The sequence below is a fragment of the Branchiostoma lanceolatum genome, chromosome 6 (genome assembly GCF_035083965.1).
Source record: "Branchiostoma lanceolatum isolate klBraLanc5 chromosome 6, klBraLanc5.hap2, whole genome shotgun sequence".
NCBI lineage: Eukaryota > Metazoa > Chordata > Leptocardii > Amphioxiformes > Branchiostomatidae > Branchiostoma > Branchiostoma lanceolatum.
The window spans coordinates 17,934,487-17,957,768 of NC_089727.1; the positions used below are offsets into that span (position 1 = coordinate 17,934,487).

A 23,282-nucleotide genomic window follows, 5' to 3' on the forward strand; every position below is an offset into this window, starting at 1 on the left:
TCAAACTTTCTTTATATGTTTAACGGAGCAGTTGTTGCAAATGCTATACATTCTTTAAGACATGCCTCATTGTCTAAAGTCATGACAAAAATCGTCTATTCCCTTCCACTGGGAAATTACTATCTAATTATTCGCACTCACTGTACATATTTGACCTACATATTTGTGAAAATAGAATAACATTCCTTTATTTGGCGCTGGCACGGAACACGCCATACCAAAACGATCCGGTACCCCATATTTAAACACTGACTTAACAAACGGTGACAATGTTCTTATCGCCACCGCCTGTCCCCAAAACACCACACACGCATACTTACAACTAGCCTGGATGCCAGACTCTTTCGAGGGAGTACACAGGCCAGCCCATCGGCTCCAGGGCCAACTCGCCCCCGAGGAAATTCTACCACGAGTCCCGAGTTGTTTTGCTCAGGGTCTAGCTCAGGGTAGCCTGAATGCCAGACCCCCAATCTCCAAAAAATCTTTCGTGTGGGTATTTTAGATATTGGGGGTCTGGCATCCAGGCTAAATTCAGGGGAAGCTGTGGTAAAACTGGGCCCATGTTGGCCATGGAAGCTGGCGGGCGTGAAGCCCTTAAAAGAGCCTGTCATCCAGGCTATCTTGGACTTGTTGACACTTTGACTCAAGCATCAGACGAGTAAGTTATGACCTTTATACAAACACATTTACTGTTCAAACAAGGATTTTTTTACACAGTGCACTCTGAGTTGCTTTACGCCACACTTCAAGTTTACACCAGAAAATAGCTATTGGCTGACGCTCAAGTTCAAAATAAACAATCTCAAACCTGTAAACTTGAATAGAAAGTCAATTTAAAAGTTGCGAAAGAGATGTACTAAATGGAACGTAGCATTTTTCTGACACACATTTCAAGGCACACATACAGAGACGGCACTTGTTAAAAGATGCCAGGCTGGTTTGGGCATATATCCGACCTCACCACATACTGTATATGGGCGGGGGCTAGCTAGCTGTCAAACCATTCCGGTTATTCTAGTGTTGCGATGTCTCTTGGGAAAGACTAGCGTATCGGTGTTTCGGGCTGTGGCAAGCGGGGCAACTACTGGACTGGAAACGCGACCTAAACATTAGTCAAATCTCGTCCGACAAGTTTTCGGCTCACAACAATCGTGGCACTAGAGATTGTGGTAAGATTTTACCATTCTGAACTGTCGTATTTGTACCAGGGGATTTGATATCTAAATCAATGAATCTTTGTATAGGCCGGGCGGGGTTAAATCGTTCGCCGGAAATGCCTGGGACTACCGTGGATGTATATTGAAAGATCTGAGGTTATGATTCTAATATCGGTGACATGGAAGCGACGATCATAAGTTCAACAAGCATTGTGTTTGTCGTTGGCTAACAATACCAAGGACAACGTGACTACGTTGTGTTGGCAACACAAAGCTGTACCCTCTCGGAATGCCAGGATTGTAAAGGATGGGAAACAAGGATTCAAGACCCGTGTCCGTACCCGTACACCGGCAGAGAGCTGCTAAACCGTCGCCTGTGCGCCAGGGCACGCCGAGAAACAACAGCCCGGGGAAGGCGAGGACACCGCCGCCGAAACCGCCCAGGGCACCCCGCCCTGAGAATCCCCACCACAGCCGTTCTCTCCCTCTCCCCAAAAGAAGGGGACGACACCACGGTAAAAACCAGAAAAACGGCCACGTTCCCAACGGATCCGGACGCATAGGACAAGCAGGACATCTTAGCCGCTCCATGTCAAACTTTGAGGTATGTACAGTGCATTCTAACCACCCTCATAAAACATAGCCTTAAGTTAAGTGACACAAACAGACCCCCATAGTGTACATATAATCTCATAGCTTTATTTACCGAGCTTCAACTATGCGAATGTACAGCGTATCAGTTACGACTCCCTGCCAAAATATAATGCACCCTCTTTGCATGATTAGATCAGATAATCAAAAGAAGATGATAGGCGGAATTCTATGGGCTTGTGCCTTCTTTATAGACTCCAGGCGGTCTACATTCAGTATGCAGGTGTCACGTAGGGTGAGGTGAGGGTAGGGTCAGCTGTCAGTCGTACATGCATGATCATACCCCTCCCCCCTCTGGTGATCTTTAAACTGGGTTTTACGTGTCTAAAAGACCGTACAGTGTCTACTGGTTGTGCTTCAAGCTTTCAACAGCTAGTCCTAAAGGATACACAAGCTACTAGGTGTTTAACGATGCCGACAACTCCTTGAAACGTCTACCCCTGTTTGTCTATGGTATGGCCTTTTGAAGAGTGGACTTTAGTCGTCTATGGGATGGTTTATCAGTGCATACTACACAGGTGAAATTGCATTCTTCAGCATTGTTGTGTTGTACGTCCAAAATGATACAAGCTACTAGGTGTCCAACGATGTCCACAACTCCTTGAAACGTCTACCCCTGTTTGTCTATGGTATAGTCTACTGAAGAGTGGACTTTACTCGTCTTTGGTATGTTTTATGAGCACAGACTATACAGGTGAAATTGCATTCTTCAGCATTGTTGTGTTGTACGTCCAAAATGATACAAGCTACTAGGTGTTCATCGATGTCGATAACTCCTTGAAACGTCTACCCCTGTTTGTTTATGGTATGACCTATTGAAGAGTGGACTTTACTCGTCTATGGGATGGTTTATGAGCACAGACGATACAGCTGAAATTGCATTCTTCAGCATTGTTGTGTTGTGCTTCCAAAATGATACAAGCTACTAGGTGTCTAGCGATGTCGACAACTTCTTGAAACGTCTACCCCTGTTTGTCTATGGTATAACCTATTGAGGAGTGAATTTTACTCGTCTATGGTATGTTTTATGAGCACAGACTATACAGGTAAAATTGCATTCTTCAGTATTGTTGTATTGTGCGTCCAGAAGGATACAAGCTACTAACACGGTGTCGAGAACTTCTTGAAACGTCTACCCCTGTTTGTCTATGGTATAACCTATTGAGGAGTGGACTTTACTCGTCTATGGGATGTTTTATGAGCACAGAAATTGCATTCCTCAGCATTGTTGTGCGTCCAAAATGATACAAGCTTCTCGAAACGTCTACTCTTGTTTGTCTATGGTATAACCTACTGAAGAGTGGACTTAACTCGCCTATGGTATGTTTTATGAGCACAGACTATACAGCTGAAATTGCATTCCTCAGCATTGATGTGTTGTACGTCTCTCTACAGATAAGCGGGGCCATGTCGCTACCGAGGACTGTGAGTGACACAGCCTTGCTCGGCACGCCACCCTCCGCCGACATGGGGACCATCCTCCGTACAGAGATGACCATGTCGTTCCTCAGCAGAGGGAAGAGAGAGCTCGAGCTCGGCGGGAGGGCGATGAGGATCCTTCCGGACGCTCTACTCTCTCTCTGGGACCTCCAAGTCCTCGACATCAGCAAGAACAAGCTACGACAACTTCCCAACAAGTTCCGCCGACTACGAAGCTTGGAGAGCTTGAAAATGAGCACCAACGAATTCAAGACTTTTCCCGATCAGGTTACCGATCTAGTTAACCTAATTAACCTTGACATGGGCTACAACGAGCTTAGAACTGTCCCCAAGGGAATTTCCAGATTAGTTCGGCTTATGAACTTGATCCTGAACAACAACAACTTCGCGGAGCTTCCGGAAGAGGTGTTGTATCTGATTACGTTGGAGAATTTGAACTTGAGCTACAACGTGCTTGATGAGATACCGGCGAAGATCTACAGGCTTAGAAGGCTTCGGAGTTTGGAGCTGAACAACAACAACTTGACGCGCTTTCCCCTGGGAGTCCTGGAGCTGTTTAATCTAGAGGTAAGTGTCGTCTGACGAAAGTGATGTTTGTGTTGAACCATTCTAATAACATTTCCTTCGTCTATTCAAGTGTGCTCATTCTCTCAACCCCAAGCAGATGTAAGGATCGGCGTTTTGTGTGTATATGCCTTTGTCTGCGTGTGTCTGTGTCTGTATGTATGTATGTGTGTATGTGTGCGTGTGTTTGTTTGTGTGTGTGTGTGTGTGTATGTAAATGTGTGTGTGTGTGTGTATATATATGTATGCGTGGGTATATATATATATATATATATATATATATATATATATATATATATGTGTGTGTGTGCGTGTATGTGTGTGTGTGTGTGTGCGTGTGTGTGTGTGCGCGCGCTCGTGTGTGTGTACTATTCTAATAGCATTTCTTCTATCTATTCAAGTGTCAGGGCTCCAGACTAACTTTTAGGTCTAGGAGCACTGTGCCCCTAACCCAAAAAAGTTAGGGGCACCAGCAAAAATCTAGGAGCACCACTACAAAAAGTTGGAAGAACAAGAAAAGTCTTGGCCATACCAAGTAATACTCCTATAAATCAATGTTAACAACCTGGAATAAAGTATTTGAATAGATCATAAAATATAAAGCCTACATTGATGGTGCAGAACAACTGGCAATGTGTGGTATATAATCTAGTTAGTTCTTGGGGAAATGATATCTGTGTAGAGGGATTTTAGAAAAATTGGGCATAGGTTCCCCGGCTGGCCCCTATCCGGGGGCCACGGTGCCTCAAGTTCAACAAGTTGAAAAATACACAATGGTATTTTCAACTTGGAACAAGGCAAGCAATGATTCACATGACCATTTGCGATGACATTAAAAATTACATAAGCTTGAGTGATGTATTGAGATTTTCGAAAAAATTGGGCATAGGTTCCCCGGCTGGCCCCTATCCGGGGGCCACGGTGCCTCAAGTTCAACAAGTTGAAAAATACACAATGGTATTTTTTTACTTGGAACAAGGCAAGTTATGATTCACATATCCTTGAATGATAAATAAATAGATAACTCTGTTACTTAGCTATTGGTTTCATGACCAAAACAAATTAAGTCCCATTCCATGATTTTAAACTTCACTGCTGGCATTAAGTTCAACCCTAAAAACATTTTTACTGGCATTTTTTTTCACCCCCACCATCTGTCTACAAACAATCAAAAATGCTTTAATATTCTAACGTTGAAATTCTTGCTCAATAGTATCAAAAATGATCTGTTTGTGCCAGCCCAGTCAAATATCTAGTCCAAATTTCGCGCGTCAGGACCGCGCGGCGCGACCATCCAATCACAGGGCCACCTCCATCGGGAAAAGGAGCTTGCCGCCTCGCCGGTGTGCATGATATAAACATGTCGATTACATCAAAACGTAGCCCTGTTTCTTGCCGTCATTTTGACACCAAGAACAAGAAAAATTCAGGTGATAATTTCTATCATTAAAGAGTTCGTTACAATCAAATTTTAATGCTCAAAAAATGAATTTTCCCTTTGTTCCAGGTACCAATTTAAAGCTCGTAATCGGCTCATTCTGCTGCGGTCTAAGACGTAGGCGGAAGTGAAATTGGCCATGTTGAATCACGGCCGCGCGCGCTACGCCGCGCCGTTTTCATCGGTAAATTTCTGGCGTTTGAAACATTTTACAAGATAAACAAACACATCACGAGAAAGAGAAAGTTATATTCTTTATTTTCCTGGGTGACTTTGCCTGTAGAAACGAATAGTTTTTGTATCGCGGGTGTAGGAAGATGGTAGAAAATTTACCGATCGCCATGCGGTAGTTAGCCGATTTTCGCGGTAGCGTCGTTGGAATACCTACTTGAAACGGACATTTTTTGTACCGCGGGTGTGGGAACAAGATGGAAAATTCACCCGAGATTTTCGCGGTAGCGTCGTTGGAATACCTACTTGGAACGGACATTTTTTGTACCGCGGGTGTGGGAACAAGATGGAAAATTCACCGGCGATTTTCGCGGTAGCGTTTGAATACCTAATGTTTATTTTTCAGCTTACCGCTTAGTTCTGCACCTATTATCTAGGTGCAGGTCTTAATTTTTGATAGTCGCACCGTGCGACCGTGATTTTAAATCTAGTCGCATTCTCAAAAAACTGGTCGCATACATATTGTGTGCGAGTCGCACTCACGAGCGCTGCAGTGTGCTCATTCTCTAAACTCCAAGTAGATTCCGGCGTTTGTGTGTGTATATCATGTGTGTGCCTGTGTGAGGGCGTGTGTGTGTGTATGCGCGTGCGTGTGCGCGCGTGTGTGTGTATGTGCGTTAGTGCATCCATAGCTTATTCGCCATCTTTTCGTGTCTACCACATATTCTATTTTACGAGATATTTTTTTTGAAAAGAACATACCGATCCATTGTGCTCCACATAAATCATTTATTATCCACCTTGTCGGCGCCATTCTGTCATTTATGATAACACCAGTGACCCCAATATATATCTTCACTGTTTACTTTATGTTTATATTATCTGTGCCTTTGTCGTTTTCTTCATCTTCTACAACGTTTTGCATGCATGCAGCCTTGTCAGGGCCAGTTTTATCTTTGTAAGCAGGTCTGCTTTTAGCCTGGATGCCAAGCCACAATCTCTCTAGATATTCTAGAGATTGGGGGTCTGGCATCCAGGCTAGTCTGCTCTATCTCACTGACTCTACCTCTAGTTTTTGGCTTGGGTACCAGACTGTTTCCAGGGTATACACAGCCAACTCCTCGGCTCTAGGGCCAACAAGCTCCCCAAGAAAATTCTACAACAGGCCCCTCTGAGTTAGACCCAGAGAAACGCACGATAGATATTATATGATAATGATAATCATAAGTTTATTGCAAATTCATGCCCGTAGGCTACTTGCAAGTTGACAACAATGACGAAGTACAAACATGAAGTAGAACATAAAACATACATGTGATACAAGATTAAACTATTTTGCTAGTCTACAAGAAGTTTCTATGTCTACGGTACTATTGCGGGGTTTGAATTCTTATTCGAAAGCAGTGGAAAATAAAAAAGTCCCACGCTTTCGATGATATGAGTGGGTTGGATGATTTCAAAGGGAATATGAATTTCTGTGTATTTCTTAATCTAGAAAGGCTTTTAGACATACTTGAATAATCTGTTTCTTTCGGCTTCGAATTTGGGACACAATAGAGATCGGGGGCCTGGCATCCAGGCTACTAGTTTCGAATTCCTTTAGAGGCAGAACACTAAACATCAAGGGATGCCATGAATTGAAATCACAACCGAGATCTACAGCATTTCTGAGGAAAAACTGCTACTCAAAGAAAGCTTTTTACATCTAGTCACTATAAACAAACATTGCGAAAGGGAGTTGATTATCTGTAATTAGAAACAACAACCCATATTATCAAAACTTAATACATAGTTATTACGTGTTACCCAACACTAGTGGATGTAACGTTAGGTTAGATTGTTGTCCAGTTTTAACAGAACACACACTGTCTAAATGTCTTAGAAATGACAGACTGTTTTCAGCGTCTACACAGGCCACCTCCTCGGCTCCATGGCCAACATGCTCCGAAGGAAATTTTACCACAGACCCCCTCCCGAGTTGGGTCTCAGGGTTTAACTCAGGGGGTAGGGTGGTAACTTGTGCGGGAGCATGTTGGCCCTAGAGCCGAGGAGCTTGCCTATGTAGGCCCTGGAAACAGTCTGGGATCCAGGCTAAATGTCTCGTACCCAGTCACCTCTATACACAGTAAAGCACCCGCAACTCGTCTTTCTCCATTGTTAAGACTGTGTAAACACAACTCTGTGGACAGAACGGTTTGTCTTAAGACAACAAGGAACTCAAGCCTAACAGAGTTACAAGCCAAACGCCTGGCTGGGTCAGCCCGTATCTTACTAGTTAGGGGCCATTTTTCTTAGTGGGATTTTACATTCAACATACATGTACAGCCCCAGACCAGCGTCATGCCGCCCTACTGAAAAAAAGGTCGATCCTTCAACCCTTTCTTGGGTTATTCACTTCCAAAGTTGCAAACGAAATCGGCCCCTGCAGTTAAAAAGGGCTGCAAACCTACATCTCTTCTTCACGACCGCAAGAGCTTCCTACCATTATTAAATCATTAGCGTAGCTTGTTCAGAACACGAGATACACCCGATCCCTCGATCTCGGAAGTTAAGCAACGCGCGGTCCGGACAGTGCTTGGATGGGGGACCAACCAAGGACGTCCGGATTGCTGTAGCCTCACGAAGCTTTCCACGAAATCGTCTTCCGGGAGGGACGTAAAACGGGGGTCCCGTGCTCGAGGAGGTGCCTCGAACACGTTAAACAGCCTCATTACCCTACACATTGGGTACCTGCCTGTGGCACTGGCTGCAAATACACCTGATATTATTATTATCATTATTATTATATCAAAACCGGAAGTTCTGCTGCAGTACACTGGAAAGCCGCTAGGGGCCCCATAATCTAATCGTTTCTTCGTTTTGCCAATACCTGACAAAGTACAAAATATTATAAACATCCATCCATGACTTCTCAAGTTATATTGTTCACAGACATACAGACAGACAGACAACAGACAGACAACAGACAGATAGATAGACTGACAGACACACTCACCCGGAAACATAATCTTTGCAAGAAAAGTGACTTCTAAAATAATCAGTCGGGTCGTTCTAAGCAAAAGACCCCTGCCCCATCCCCCACCCATCTCACAGGACATCCTGCAAGGCCTTATAAAGGAAACGCCTTTTAAGGCTGTTTTGAAAAAACAGCAAGTGTTCCCTTTCTATCAGTGACACCATCTTCTTGCTGACTGACAAGCACTTCAAAAGAAGATCTCTCTTGATCCGCAGAACTGTGTTTGAAGTATGGACGTAGGGTTTAGTGTCCAGCTGTGTCAGTTATTAAAGAAACACTTCGCAGCTGCGATCCCTGGTTCAGTATACTGTAAATGAAGAAATGTTCGCGGTGGTTTTATGTTCGCAGTTTTCGCGGCGACCGTTTCACCGCGAACATGTTTGTCCAATACTGTAGCAGTATGTGGCTATAGCACTGCCGCGAACTTAAAACCACCGCGAACACTCCATTTCTCCTTAGCGCGAATACAAAACAACGCGAACTTAAATGCATTTACAGTACTGTATATATCAAATGTGAAAGGGTTGTGACGTGCTTTGTGACTGAGGGATTTTCGTGGCATTTTAGCTTAGAAAACGATAACTTTGTCTAGGTGAAATGATCCTCTGGAATGGAGAAGATTATCAGCTATTCTTGCTTGTTGTTATGGGACGACAGCGTATGTCGGTATACTTATACCTTGACATACATGTAGAAGGTACAGAAAAAAGGAAAAGGTCTTGAATTCGAAGCCTGGATGCCAGACCCCCAATTTCAAAAATATCTATCGTGTGGTGAGAATTCGCAAAGTCAATATATATGACAAGTCAACCTTAGCACGACGTCTAAACTTTAAAGGGATGCTTTGGGGTTCGGCCCCCGTTCGTCGTACGATTGTCTTACTATCGCAAACTTGAGGACATTCTTGGGGTAGTCGTGTACATGTCGTACAGAATTCAGTCGTATTGTTACGAAAAATGCTGTCTTAGATCCTTGTCGGCGGTTGGTTCTGTCACAGCCTGCTTGAAAATTCTACATTAAATCGTACGACGTCGACGGCCTACGACGAATTTGAGAGCAGCGTTAATTGGGACTCTATGTTTCTTGTCGAAGTGCTATCGTATATGTATTTGTTGGATCCCCTTGGCATGTGTGGTGGCCGCCATCTTGAATTTGTGACGTCGCAGGGTAGCCATACCATTTCATTGGGAGGGGTGTTTTTTGGGTTGCTATCGTTCTCTCTATTTTTAACAAATCGGCACACAACTATCATACATTCAACTCAATACTTTGCTATGCATGTTGGGTTTGCATTCAGTTCAAAATTTGAAGGTCTTGGACTTAAGGATATCAGTTATCTGTTTGTCAGTAGTAAACGATGAGTTTATAATGATATATATCTCAATAGTAAATGGTCAATCACTGACTCTATTCATATACTGTATGTCACAAACAGAGTGACGGGTAGATATGTAAGATGGTGTGAAAAAGCGTCATTTTTTATATATATTATTTTGAGCCACCATAGCGATATCTCCAGTTGCGAGTACCATATCAGCTATGAACTGTCAAAGCTTGGAAAATAAGACTTAGTACATTCTTTATTTCCAAATATAACATGGTGAACACTGTTTTCGCAGTATTAAATACAAACAAAAGTATGTAAACAAAGTACTCGGTTACATTCATGTCAAATTGCTCATGCAAAGAACGTGGTTTCAAATGACTAAACACTATAATTCAGTGCACGGCTGCACGGCATAGGGCCTAAAGTATGTGGGCAGGTCAGCACGTAGCAATGTGATAAACACTGTAGTCAACAACGGTATACGTGCTGTTCATTATGATGTCCATTGTTGACGCTTACGATTATGGGCCCGGTCACAACCGTCGTACGGCAGATTTAAGGCAGAAAATAATTTAAGACATTCTTGTGACAGTTGTGGGTTTGTCGTACAGAATTTGGCTGTCGTGTTACGGAAAAATTCGGTCGTACTAAGATCCTTGTAAATCGTCGGTCCCTCCATAGCCAAGCTGGAAAAGTTTACAACGAAACAAATCGTGCGACAACTTTCACGAATGTCGTCGTAGGCCGTCGCACGATTTTGATGTCGTAGAATGTTCAAGAAAGCCGTGACAGAATCAACTAACGACAAGGATATAAGACAGGTTACCCGTACCAAGACAGCTGTCTTTATACGGCATACGCACGACTATCTCACAAGTGCCATTAGTTTGCAATCGTGCGACAATCGCACGACAAAGCTGCGTACGACAAAGGTAAATAGGCCCTTAAAGGGGCCCAAAGTAATATTAGGGCCCGAAAATAGGATTTTGGAAGTCAATCTATGTAGTTCAAACAACACTATCACAATGTATAGCGACGTCCATGATGCAAAAATACGTCGTTATGATGCATATGGGGGCCCAAAGCAATATTAGGGCCCGAAAATAGGATTTTGGAAGTCAATCTATGTAGTTCAAACAACACTATCACAATGTATAGCGACGTCCATGATGAAAAAATACGTCGTTATGATGTGGGCCCAAAGCAATATTAGGGCCCGAAAATACGATTTTTGAAGTCAATCTGTTTAGTTCAAACAACACTATCACAATGTAGCGACGTCCATGATGCAAAAATACGTCGTTGTGATGTGAGAACTCACTGAAAATCGTCGCCGGGGTTTTTGTAGGCTCGTGACACTAAAGGGATCATCGTACGTTTTTGCGGGGTTTTAAAATGCTCAAAGTATGAAGTTATTACACAAGTGAGCTAAACAGTGTTAATAAATGTCACTACCATAGAGATTTCAGAATTTTTTCATTCCTTTTTTTCCCCTAATATTGCTTTGTTTTTGAGCCCCTTAAACCTAGCCTTCACCCGAAGTCACTTACAAAATATAGATTGATAATTGACGGACTACAGAACCCTGAATAGCTAAACTCAAAGACGTCACAATCCAACTGCTATCTGATCGGAATTCCACGGTTCGCTGATAAGCCCGTCTCACTGATAACATTTTTGGTTTCATGCGACAGTTTGATGGCTAGAGGGCTTAGTTCCAACTAAATTATACACTACAAACGCCACTGATAAGATAGAATTCTAGTGCCGAAGCACAATTTTTCAACTGCACTGGATCTAGGAAAATACGCAAAACTTAGTAGTGTTTTGCTTCTGTGAATGCACTGTAATAGGTGTAACAAAATCAGCAAGCGTTGACAAGGAAACATGAATGATTTGATAGCTTGGTCATACGCAATTTTCTCCACTGATGTGTTGGTCTTTAGTATGATCTAGTATTACCTGTACTTTTGTAGTACCAAATTACACCCAATATGATGGAGTCATCGTCATGTCATGTAACGCGAGAGTTGAAATATGCCAAATAACGCGAGATTTCACGAGACAGCTTATCTCCAAGCAGATGTCGGAACGGAAAATGGCAGCGTTCTCTGGATACCAAATGAAATATGGTAGCTACGGCCTGTACTGAAAAGTTTGGGTGTTTTTCCGAACAACGGAAACATTTACGCCAAAAATAATTACTCAAGCAACTGGATAAGATTTTGAAACAGTCAGACGTTTCAGAAAGTATCCACTGTCTTTCGTCAGTGACTAACGATAGAATAACGGAAACATTTCCACATGTCTCACGGAGTTACACACATGTATTTAGACTACGACTTTTGACCCTTGATAGACCATAGACACCACTCAATCACCAGTCATACTAGAGTGCACTTATTCAATAAACCTTCTGAAACGTCTTTCCTGTTTCTCTAATCTCCGTGAAGCAGGTCACCTCCGACGGGGGTACTGTTTTTGGTTTGTCTATGTGTGTTCGCACCTATAAATCAACATACTTTGATGGATTTGTATGGATCTTTGTACAGTATGTGGGTAGTTGTGAGGTCCCAAAGAAATGGTGTTGTTGACCCCCTCTAGCAATATATTCAGGTACTGCAGTATTACAGACTCACATCCACCGTGAAAATAGTGTGGTATATTCCATGGACAGCTAGTCAGCTTTCCGCTAGAGGAATGACCCCTTATTGGAGGGAGATATTAGCCTCTACCAGGCTCCATAAGACGCTGAAAAATAGTAGAAAATGGCCAAATAGACAGAAAACATACCAGATGAGTTAGCTAGCCATGGAGTACAGTTTGCGACCTTTTTAAACGACCTGTGGAGCCTGGTAGAGGCTAGGGAGATACTAGTAGCTGGGGTTGATTAAGAAAAGAAGGGAAGGATCAATAACATATGTGATGGCCAGGGCTAAGGAAACCCAAGCACTACTAGGGCTCGCGCTCGAAAATCGGATTTTGAAAGTCAATTCATTTAAGTAATTTCTATCCATGATTTGTTCAAACAATACTGTTACAATGTATAGTGACGTCCATTACGCAAAAGAACGACTTTGATATGATGTGACAACTCACTGGAAATCGTCGCCTGGGTTTTTGTAGGCACGCGAAACTATGGAGATCACCATATTGGCATGTTTCTTCGCGGTTTTAAAATGCTGCAAGCATGAGGTTATTACACAAATGTGCTAAACAGTGTTAGTAAATGTCACTACCATAAAGATTTTAGCATTCTTTTATTTCCGTTTTTTTGGTCCCTAATATTGCTTTGGTTGCCTTTAAGAAATGAAACTCATTTCACGGAGGTATGACATCTTCGATTTCGTGTTTTTCCAGGTGTTGAACTTGAGTTTCAACAAGATAGGCGTGGTGCCACAGGACATCTCTCGCTTGAACAACCTCAGCAAGTTGGGGCTAGCCAACGCCGGGCTGACCCAGCTACCAAACGACATCTGCCTGTTGACCCTCATGGTCGAGCTCGACCTCTCAGACAACCGCCTGTCGGAGCTTCCCGCGCAATTTTCCCGCCTAAAACTTCTGAGGAAACTCGAACTACAGTGGAACGTCGTCGAAGACTTCCCCGAACAACTCTTACAGCTGAGAGGAATGGAAGTCCTCTCTTTGCACAACAATCGTCTGAAATTTCTCCCGCCGGGAATCGTTGGCCTACAGCGGTTGAAGAAGCTATGGATCAGCAGCAACCGTCTGACGACAGTTCCGTCAGGGGTGTGCGAGCTGCCCGAGCTCGCCAGTCTCCATCTCTATGACAACCAGCTCATCTCGTTCCCACCTGGGTTCGAGAACGTGTCTAGTCTGCCTGACTTACAGATCTATCCACAGAGAAGCATCATATTTGGATAGAAAAAAACAACACTTTCCTCAGTTGCAACAGCAGAAAGGACGTTCGCATGTGAATATCAACGCAATATCTTTAAATCAGAAATACTTTGTGACTGCAGTAGTGCAAATTTCAATCAAAACAACTGCCTTGAATATACGCATTTTTACCACCAATGTTTTAGTGCATGTTGAAGGATATAATGAAAATATCATCTCATAAAAAGTTACGTATCTTTATATTCTACTACTGGACTGGATTTCGAAAAGGCCACTTGCAAGAAAGAGAAGACTTTGAAGAACTAGCATAGGGGCCTAGTGTCATACATTGGTTGTTGTCTTGTATATATAGTTTTACATTCCTTGTGATATCGCCAAAGACTGTGCTTTCTTCATACATTGCAATACTAGCATGATGTGCTTCGAATAAACTACTGTGAATCAACAATAGTTTTTTTACTGCTTTCTTCGTTGAGGCATCTTTCATGGTTATGAATGATTAACATGAAAATAAGAAAAATTGAAAGGGAACATTTGCGAGCAAATACAACATATTTCACCCCTCCTTCCACATGAAAAAAATGAACTGTTCTATACCCACATTTTGCAGAATTGGACCATGCCCAATTTACTTCTTGTCCACCCATGCATGGACTATCCCAACATCACCCCACTCCAAAATGGAAGTTTCCAAATTTCTTCCCTCATGCAATTATGCTAATGTTAAGTGCTACAAGATGATTTACAAATCTAACCACAGTCAAAACTGCACCAAAGAACCAAAATTTTTTCACCAGAATAAAGGAAAGAGATTTCTCTTTGGTCAACAACATTATACAGATAGTAGCCACAACACCAATCCTAATGTGACTGTGTATTTGTAGAATGTTGGAATGTTATAAATAGTATTAGTAATATAACCTAGCCTACTCCAACAGTTTTTAACCTTCTCCCTGCTGCCTAAACCCGTATAACAAAAATTGGTGCTAAGCAGCTGCCTTAGTAGGGAGGTTAAAGTATTAATAATAGTATCATGATAATCATAAGTATTCTACTCCTGGACTACAACTTACTTTTTAAAGCATACATTTATGCTTTGATTTTTTTAAACTCAAAATTGACAAACTATACATGAATCTTCTGTATAACCAAAACAACCTTCAGCACAGTTTACTTTGAGTTTAAGCTGATAAATTACATGAAACTAAAGTATCAGCGTGCTTGTCTGGATGAAAATCATCCAAGTTGACCAAAGAAAACTGAAGCAATATTAAGGTACTTCAAGCTGCAATCAACAACCCACATATAGTAGAACCTAACAGTTTATTGTAGTTACAAAGTATGTGTCTACTATTCTTAAGTATAACACATCATAAGTAAAGGAATATTAAAGTCTATGAATGACATGATGAAGGATGCTAGCTTACTTGGATTGTCAACATTTTCTTTAGGCACTTCAGACATGAACTGCAACAATATCTGTGTCCACATACCAAGAGAGTACTACTAGTAGTAGTAGTAGTAGTAGTTTTTCTTGGCAATTGGTTTAGTTCTCACTTGTAGAGGTAAATGGAGGCGTGAAAACAGTACAGTTTTTCATGTTGGCACCTTTTTTCTTCTTCACTATATATAATCTGTCAATATTCTTGGGCAAAATAATTTCTCTTCAAAATCCTATAGCATACTTTTCTTTCCATTTCTACAATACTATATGAATGGTATGATATGTTGATCCTTTGACTTCCAGTAATACACACATTGGTCATATCCAGTTTCTTACCTATAATTATAAGCCAGTTCACAGTTTGAACTGCACATGCCAAAAGTCAAAGGTTAAGGCCCCTTTAAATGCATAAAAAAATGTATTGTCTAGACCATGCTTGACACCATGTTTGAATGTGTTGATTAACAATGTATGTCTCAGGGCAGTCAGGGGCCTTCAACTTATTTTCGATTTTTTCTTATCGCCCATTTTCGATTTTTTTCTTATCGCCCCAGAAATTCTTTTTGTAACCTAACTTTTGTCAAGCCTTGTCAGGCACATTGTATCAAGCCATTATGAGGCTGAGGCTGTTTAATTTAATTGATCAGAAAATAGAGGGTCACCTGGGGAATTTAGTAGAATACTCAATGCTTTTTGATGTACACGGGACTAGTGGATACATTATCGTATACTGTAAAAAGTATTCATTTCTACTTCCTAAGATTATCATCTATTGGAAAAAAACGCCCCCCTCTGGAGTTTAGGACTCCTTTAAATGTGAACTGGCTAGTATTTGGTAGACATGTTTGCCAAATCTTACACACAGCGGCTGCTGTGCACATCTGCCATCACACTGATGTGTACAGCTAGCTTGATTCTTCCAGTCTCAAGCGAGAATGCGTGGAGCGCCTGCCTTCACGTAAGCCTCCAGCACGATCTTGTCGTCCTTGATATATCCCTTCAGCGGATCACACACCTCGTGCCATGGTATGAATTCCTGGTACCCCCAGGTGGGTTGCTTCTCGGAGAAGACATGTTGCTTTCGAAAGTTCCGTTTGAACATCTCCACACCTTGCCTTTCTGGTTTTTTTATTGTATTTAAGAATGTGACTGTGATACGCGCCGTTTTGAGTATCAAGACATGGTCAGGGGAAAAAATCAATAGTGCAGTCAAAATAGGTCAGATCAAGCATATAAAGGTGTCTCCGTTATCGTGACAAGTTGACTAATCTCCTACAGTACATCAGAGGAATCAGACATTTATGAGAAACGAGATTTGTCGAGTCAGAGTTGACCAATTTTCCACCGGGTTTTGTATGGTTTCGCTATAGTTTTCAACCCCAAATACGCACCAAATGGGGGTTTCGCGGCACCAGGTTATGGGATCGTTGTCTTATCCGATATATGCAAATATAACTACTTGAAAAGCTGCACATTTATTGAGCAACATTCTCACAAGGGGGTAGCTATATATATGCGGAGAGTGCTGCAGAATGGAGGAATAAGCTGGAGTCAGAGGGAGAATGAAGAATGAAGGAAAGACTTCGGGAGAATCATGGAGAAAAAAATGGAGAAAGCTGGAGACAGACGGAGAACGCTGCAGAATGAAGAAAAAGCTCTCTCCGCCTGTCTCCAGCTTCCTCCATGCGTCTCTATCATTCTCTAGCTCTGCGATTCTCCCAAAATCTACAGGTTTTCTCTTCACTCCTACCTTCTCCATGGTTCCATCTATCATTCTCCAGTATTCTCCCCAAAACTACAGGTTTATCCTTCATTCTTCAGCTTTCTCCATGGTTCTATATCATGAGACACTCTGTTAAGGAACCAGAATGTCACACTAGATCAACCAAAAATTTCCTATGAAATTCTTGACTTGGAATATGTACTTTTAAATTTTTGCAAAATTATACTACGTGTTCCAAAAAGTTCTATAAATGCCGCCGTAAGGGGTGAATTGGGCGTATTTCCGTTGTTCATTGACAGTCAAACACAGTTGATTAAATACTGGCTAAGATTGAAGAATTCACCTAATGACAGGATTGTTAAAAAAGCATACGACACTTCAGTCGAAGAAGAACATGACTGGGCTACTCACGTTCAAGATATATTATGTAGACATGGGTTCCAAAATGTTTGGCTTAACCCCGCAGTTAATGCCAATTATTTTGGAATCATATTTAAAGAACGTCTGAAAGACTCATTTCTCTCTGGCTGGAGGGAACAACTTAGATATTCCAGTAAACTACACGCATATTCTAAAATCAAAAAGCACTTTGGCATGGAAACATATCTCACATCAATTCATAATAAACTGTTTGCAAATAGCATAACAAAGCTGAGAATCAGTGCACATTGCTTAGAAGTTGAAAAGGGTCGACACCACAACACACCAGCCACTCAGAGATTGTGTCCAACATGTAATGGAAGTGTTGAAGATGAATTCCACTTTGTGATGAATTGTCCAACTTATAGCAAAGAGAGAGATATGCTTTTACAGGCTATTACTACTAAGACAAACTTCACCCTATCTGGTACACAGAGCGATATTTTCTATGTACTGTTGTCATGTCCGACTCCTATATCCATGTACATATGTCAATTTCTCCATAAATCATTCGAAAAGCGAGACAGAATTACCCATACATGAATATATATTGTAACAAATACACTGGTTTCGAAAATACTTTGTACTTAGAATTGTAGGATAGATTAGCCTTGTAGAACAGTTTGTTGATTTCATGCCATACATTGTACCATGTACGATTGTTGAGCAATAAAGTTCACTTCACTTCACTTCTGCATCCTCCAGTATTCTCCCAAATTCTACAGCTTTGTCCATCATTCTCCAGCTTTCTCCATCTGTTTCCAGCTTTCTCCATGCGTCTCTTTCATTCTCCAGTCTTCTCCCCCAATCTACAGGTTTTTCCTTCATATATCTACAGCACTCTCCGTATATCTACAGCTGCCCCCTTGTGAGAATGTTGCTCAATTAATGTGAAGACATTTGCAGCTTTTTAAGTAGCTATATTTGTATATATCGGATAAGACAGTGGTCTCGTAACCCTATAACGGGTGCCGCGAAACCCCCATTAGGTGCGTATTTGGGGTTGAAACAATGGCGAAACCAGCGAAAAATAGGTCAAGTTTGACTCAAAAAATCTCGTTTCTCACAAAAGTCTGATTCCTCTGAAGCACTACGGGAGATTGGTGAACTTGTCACGGTATCTGAGTCACATTTGTATGCTTGATCTGACCTATTTTGACTGCCCTATTAACTTTTTCCGTGACCATGTCTTGACATACTCAAAACGGCGCGTATCAACATTCCGGGCGCGGCCATTTTGTTTTTAGAGGTCACGTATATTTTGCGTCGCACGTCAGTGTGACCGCAAGGTAGATTGGCGAAAAATTCGCAGAGTTGCTGATTTGATTTGATTTCTCTATTTGGCTGTAAAAATAGAGTACAGCCAGGGCTACCCAACTAGCCGAAGGCTATTAGCAAAGGGTTATCCCTGGTAAATGAACAACATACAAAATTCAATACAAACTTTCACAAAGCACATTAAGACGTCTACATCTAAAATATATTTGAAGGCGTGCACAAAACACAAGAATAAAGTACATAAAAATAAATGTTTGCCATTAATTATGCAAATAAGGACCTCATTTGCATGAATTATGTCAGTTGATAATCTTCTCTACCCAAATATCACAAGTTGTTCAAAGTATCAAAAGTCTTACAAAGCACAAGACTAAACTACATAAAAATAAATGTTTGCCATTAATCATGCAAATAAAGACCTTATTTGCATGAATTATGTCAGTTTATAATCTTCTCTAGCCAAATATCACAAGTTGTTCAAAGTATGAAAGTCTTACCAATAATGTGCGAGGAAGGCTATTGTACCATTTTCCACTATGTAAATGAGGCCGCCATTTTCATAATATATGTCTGATAATGTCCACATCTACTTAATTTCCAAATGCCACAAGAATGAAATCCCCATAATTTACCATTATGTGAGATAACACAGTTTGGAATCTATTCGTTTTGTCCGTCTCTGTAGTCGACGCAACCATGGCAAGAACAGTGGTCGCTCATGCCGCACCACCCGTGGCCAGAGCAACAGGGTTTGGTGCCATACGGCCAACATTCGCCAGGAGTCGCGTCTCGAGCAGGAAAATCCTCACCACATCGGCCATCGTCCCGCCACTTCTCCAAGATTGCTGAAATACAAAAATGAAGTACGTTCTCTCGTGTTCTAGACATCCCGTTGTAGATAGCTCTTGGGGCAGAAAATAAGTTGTGTAGGATTTGGCCAATTGCAACTAGTGCCTTTAAAAAAAAAATGCTGGAGCAGATTTTGTTTCAGCTTGAAAGAGAGTAACTCACGAAGGGAATGGTGATGATTCGGGGTATGTAGATACCATATGAATGATAATGATGTGCATAGTTAGATACACATGATATAAATGAGCATTTGCGGAAAGGTTTTACGTCTGTTGCATCTCATGATAGAACACTCAAATATATGACATATATAACCGAGAGAAATATTGATAGATATCATGAATTATGCAAATGAAGACCCCATTTGAATAACAAATCAGAAAATATACTGAAACAAGAAGGGGCTGACGAATCATCATGACTTTAGTATGTAGATAGCTTTTAAGCTGATTTTAGTATGTAGATAGCTTTAAAAGTGATGCTTGGTATAATCAAATTCCAATTATGCAAATCAGAATCCAATCTGCATAGTTGATGAGGAAATTTCATAAACCCGCCCCATTGCATGATAGGAATATTTCAACATGTAACATTTGTAACGAAGGAAGTGAGGAATGTTGATAGATAAAAATATGCAAATGAAGACCTAATTTGCATAATTGATGAGAAACTACTATGATTCCATATTGTTAGATTACGGCAGTTTCATACTTGTGGCGTTTTGAAGTTTTGTGAAGTTATGTGTCGTTGAATATAGATTATGCAAAGAGGACCTCAGTTGCATAATCGAAAATAAAACGGTAGCCAGTAGCCATCTTTGTTATGATAAAACTGTCATACTTTGCACAACGTCAGTTATTTAGGTGGAAACGGTGATCAACTAATATGATTTATTCAAAGGAGTTTGAAACGAGGAGACTAGAAATGTGAATTTCGAGTCTCTTACGAAAAGGGCAAGCAAGGTTGCTGCAGTACTGCCACCGGGTGCTAGGGTCCGTTGTGTAGCACCACAAGAATGCTTCATCGACCCCTGGGTTACGGCAGTAGTTCTCCACCAACTCAGGATACTCCTCTGGTCGGTAATTGCGACGATGTGGAAAGTCTACGTCCCACCGCTGACAAGTCTTCCCGCTCCTGGTGACGGAGAGGTTTCCGCGGTAGTCAGACCCGTCAGGCTTTCCCGTGCAGCCTGCAGAGGTTTGATTTGCATATCAGTTACTAGTAGTTATGAATTATAATAACTCCCCCACACCCATGCTACTAGGGGGAGATCGCCAAGCGACAAAAATTGACTTCTTGTTACCCTTCATTTTGTAATTGGAATATGATGCCGTCAATGTAGAAATATGATCATCCAAAAATATACACACAATAAAACACAACAAAACACCAGAAGATTTTTTTCATCTATGAGATGTAGAGATGTAGACATCTGACAGAATGCCAATAATGTAAAGACCTTTGACCTTTGTGACGTCAGATTCCGAGTCGGAGGAATGGCGTCTGGAGCAATTCCTATGGTGCAGGTGTGGCCGACTCGGAAGCTGACGTCACAAAGGTCAAAGGTCTTTGGACATCGCCAGTATTACATCACCACCCCGCGAATTTCAAATGTTGCAAAAACGCTAATCTGTGATGGACTAGTATAAAACAAGTCAGAACTGGTCTTAGTGGTATATTTAACATACTGCAGTATGCTTTACGAAAGTAACTTTAGCCTGCCTTTAAGTCTTTAGCAACTTAGTTGTACTGAAGCGCTGACTAGTGATCCATGATGGTACTGCAGTCTTGGAAATATACTTTTGATGAAAAACTACGAGAAGCAATGATCTATTTTGTTAGCTTTACCTTAAGATTTTGTCGACCTACCTAGATTTGATGAAACGAAGTGGTCTTTATTTTCAAATATATTGAAAGAGGTTTGAGAAAACAACAACCTGCTTTGTTCACAGTTTTAGTAGTGGGTCCATACGTTGATGGCTGCAAAGTGCTTTTAACCCAGTTTGTCGTTGTCTGTAGAGAGGTTTGATCTCGGTAGGCGGCGCTGCTGAAGTGTAAACCGCCGAAAGGTGGGGGCGTTGCTGTAGTCTGCGCATGCTCGTTTTCATCTGGCCAATCTTTCGGACTTATGCCTGAAGAACAGAGTGCCATTACCAGAAAACAGTCGACAACACGTACGAAGTATTAAGTGATAAAGCGATTTGAACCATCTGAAATTGTCTTCACTTCATTAGAAATATATATCTATTCATAGTTTTGGTTTAAAATCTGCCAGGTGTTTCCTTAGTCACTTACGAAAGACAGCGGATGCTGTTAGAAACATCAGCTTCAAAATTTTATCCACTTGCATGAGTATCAAAAGTCAGTATGAAATGGGAAAGGGGTCAAGATATACAGAATTTCTTCAAATCCAACCAATGACGAAGTGTATTGAGAGTTATCGTGTTTATTCCAACTTTTTGAAGTTAAGAATTAAAACTGAACTAGAAAGGCCGCCATTTGCCCCTGAGCAAATACAGCATGTTTAGCCATACTCCTCCCCATGCAAGAAGTGTGCTGTCCCAAAATAACACCTGGGCAAATCAAAATATTAACTGCATGTAGAAAGTCAATATTTGCGAGAGCATCATACTTCGCCAATCTCCCTCCCGATGCATAAATTGACTGTTCCAAAATCACCCGTGCAAAACAATTCTCTCTACAAGTTCTGCGAGACCCCAAGAGCTTCTTACTTCCAAGGTCTTTCGTGTGTTCCTGCAATATGACCTCAGGTAACCTAAATAGAACACGTGTTCTTTGGCCAGTCGCAAATGGAACGCGGGGATCCTTAGATAGAACATGGATTCTTTGGCCAGCAGCAAATAGAACATGGAACGGGGATACCACTTTTGGCCTGTTTTTGGTCTGAAATGGGTCCAAAAGTCCCCAAAATGAAGCATTTTGAAGTGATGTACACCAGAATTGTGATTGAAATCCTGTAGGGACATGTTCAAGACGCCCTTGTACCGAATGTCAGGTCATTTGCTTGTAAAACCAGGCCACAGGAGACCAAAATGTAATTTTTGCCTAAAAATGCCCCAAAAAACCTCAATAAAAATGATTTTCAGGCCTGTTTCAAAAAAATGAAAAGATCGCATGAGGGTATTTGCCTTCTTTACCTCCATGCCAAATTTCAGGTCGGTTGATTAAAAAATGGCAGAGTTGAATCAATTTGACGATTTGGCAGAAGAAGGAGAAGAAGAAGAAGAACGTGAACAAAAACAATATGTTGAGCCATACTAGGTATGGCTAAACATAATCATATATCTACCAACGGCTGAATGTTACAAAAATGTATATACTATGGTAACATATTTGATAGCTGATTCTGTCATTCATTCAAATTCGTTATTTCAGGTATAGAGACCCACTGGAATAGTCCCAGCAGAAATGTAAGGTAGATTTATTCTTCTTTTCTAATATACATTTGACAATAACCTGGTAGCAGTTTTTTTTAGCGAAACTAAGCCAGATATTGCTCGGCACTGTGACGCTCTGCCTCCCGCCCAGCTATCCAGCACACTCCGGGGACTTTGCCGAGGCTAATCTCGCGGGCCCCGGTAAAATTCTCCGGACAGGCTTAGTTATGTAGGCGGCAAGCGGCTCTTTGGCAGCCGAGAGGCGCGGCGCGCGGGCATATACCTGTCTTGTGCCTTGTTAAGTTAATAGGTGCAAACTGTATAAAACTTGGAGACAAAACCATGGTATCTTACCGGAGAGAATTATGCCACAGATGGCGAGTACTACGCAGGCGCACGCCAACAGTCCTCGCATTCCATTCATCCCTGTTCTTGACAATACAGCTTCAGCAATAGATCCAGAATCGTTCAAAAAACAAAAATTACAGTGAGTTTCAAGACAAAAAATGACGACAACCTCACGGTCTCAACAGACACCGTGTGGA

General features: G+C 41.6%; 2 protein-coding genes across 2 annotated transcripts in view; one reads left to right on the top strand and one right to left on the bottom strand.

Annotated features, from left to right (window-relative positions):
- Positions 1–1,037: 1,037 nt before the first annotated feature.
- LOC136437444 (leucine-rich repeat protein SHOC-2-like) lies at positions 1,038–14,073 on the top strand. Its single transcript, XM_066432061.1, has 3 exons — positions 1,038–1,761; positions 3,204–3,815; positions 13,125–14,073. The coding sequence occupies exons 1-3, from the start codon at positions 1,465–1,467 to the stop codon at positions 13,647–13,649; spliced, it is 1,434 nt and encodes a 477-aa protein (XP_066288158.1). The 5' UTR covers positions 1,038–1,464; the 3' UTR covers positions 13,650–14,073.
- Positions 14,074–15,994: 1,921 nt separating this feature from the next.
- The window catches only part of LOC136437536 (apolipoprotein(a)-like), a 47,276-nt gene continuing 39,988 nt past the window's right edge, over positions 15,995–23,282 (bottom strand). The window contains exons 9-10 of the mRNA XM_066432151.1: positions 20,286–20,528; positions 15,995–16,188 (exon numbers count right to left, since the gene is read on the bottom strand). Of these exons, the coding sequence (XP_066288248.1) occupies positions 15,995–16,188; positions 20,286–20,528 (437 nt within the window). The remainder of the gene's footprint in view (positions 16,189–20,285; positions 20,529–23,282) is intronic.

Coding starts and splice junctions, on each gene's coding strand:
- LOC136437444 (XM_066432061.1), top strand. CDS start 1,465: ATGGGAAACAAGGATTCAAGACCCGTGTCCGTACCCGTACACCGGCAG. Junction 1,762..3,203: donor GCTCCATGTCAAACTTTGAG/GTATGTACAGTG, acceptor GTCTCTCTACAG/ATAAGCGGGGCCATGTCGCT. Junction 3,816..13,124: donor TGGAGCTGTTTAATCTAGAG/GTAAGTGTCGTC, acceptor GTGTTTTTCCAG/GTGTTGAACTTGAGTTTCAA.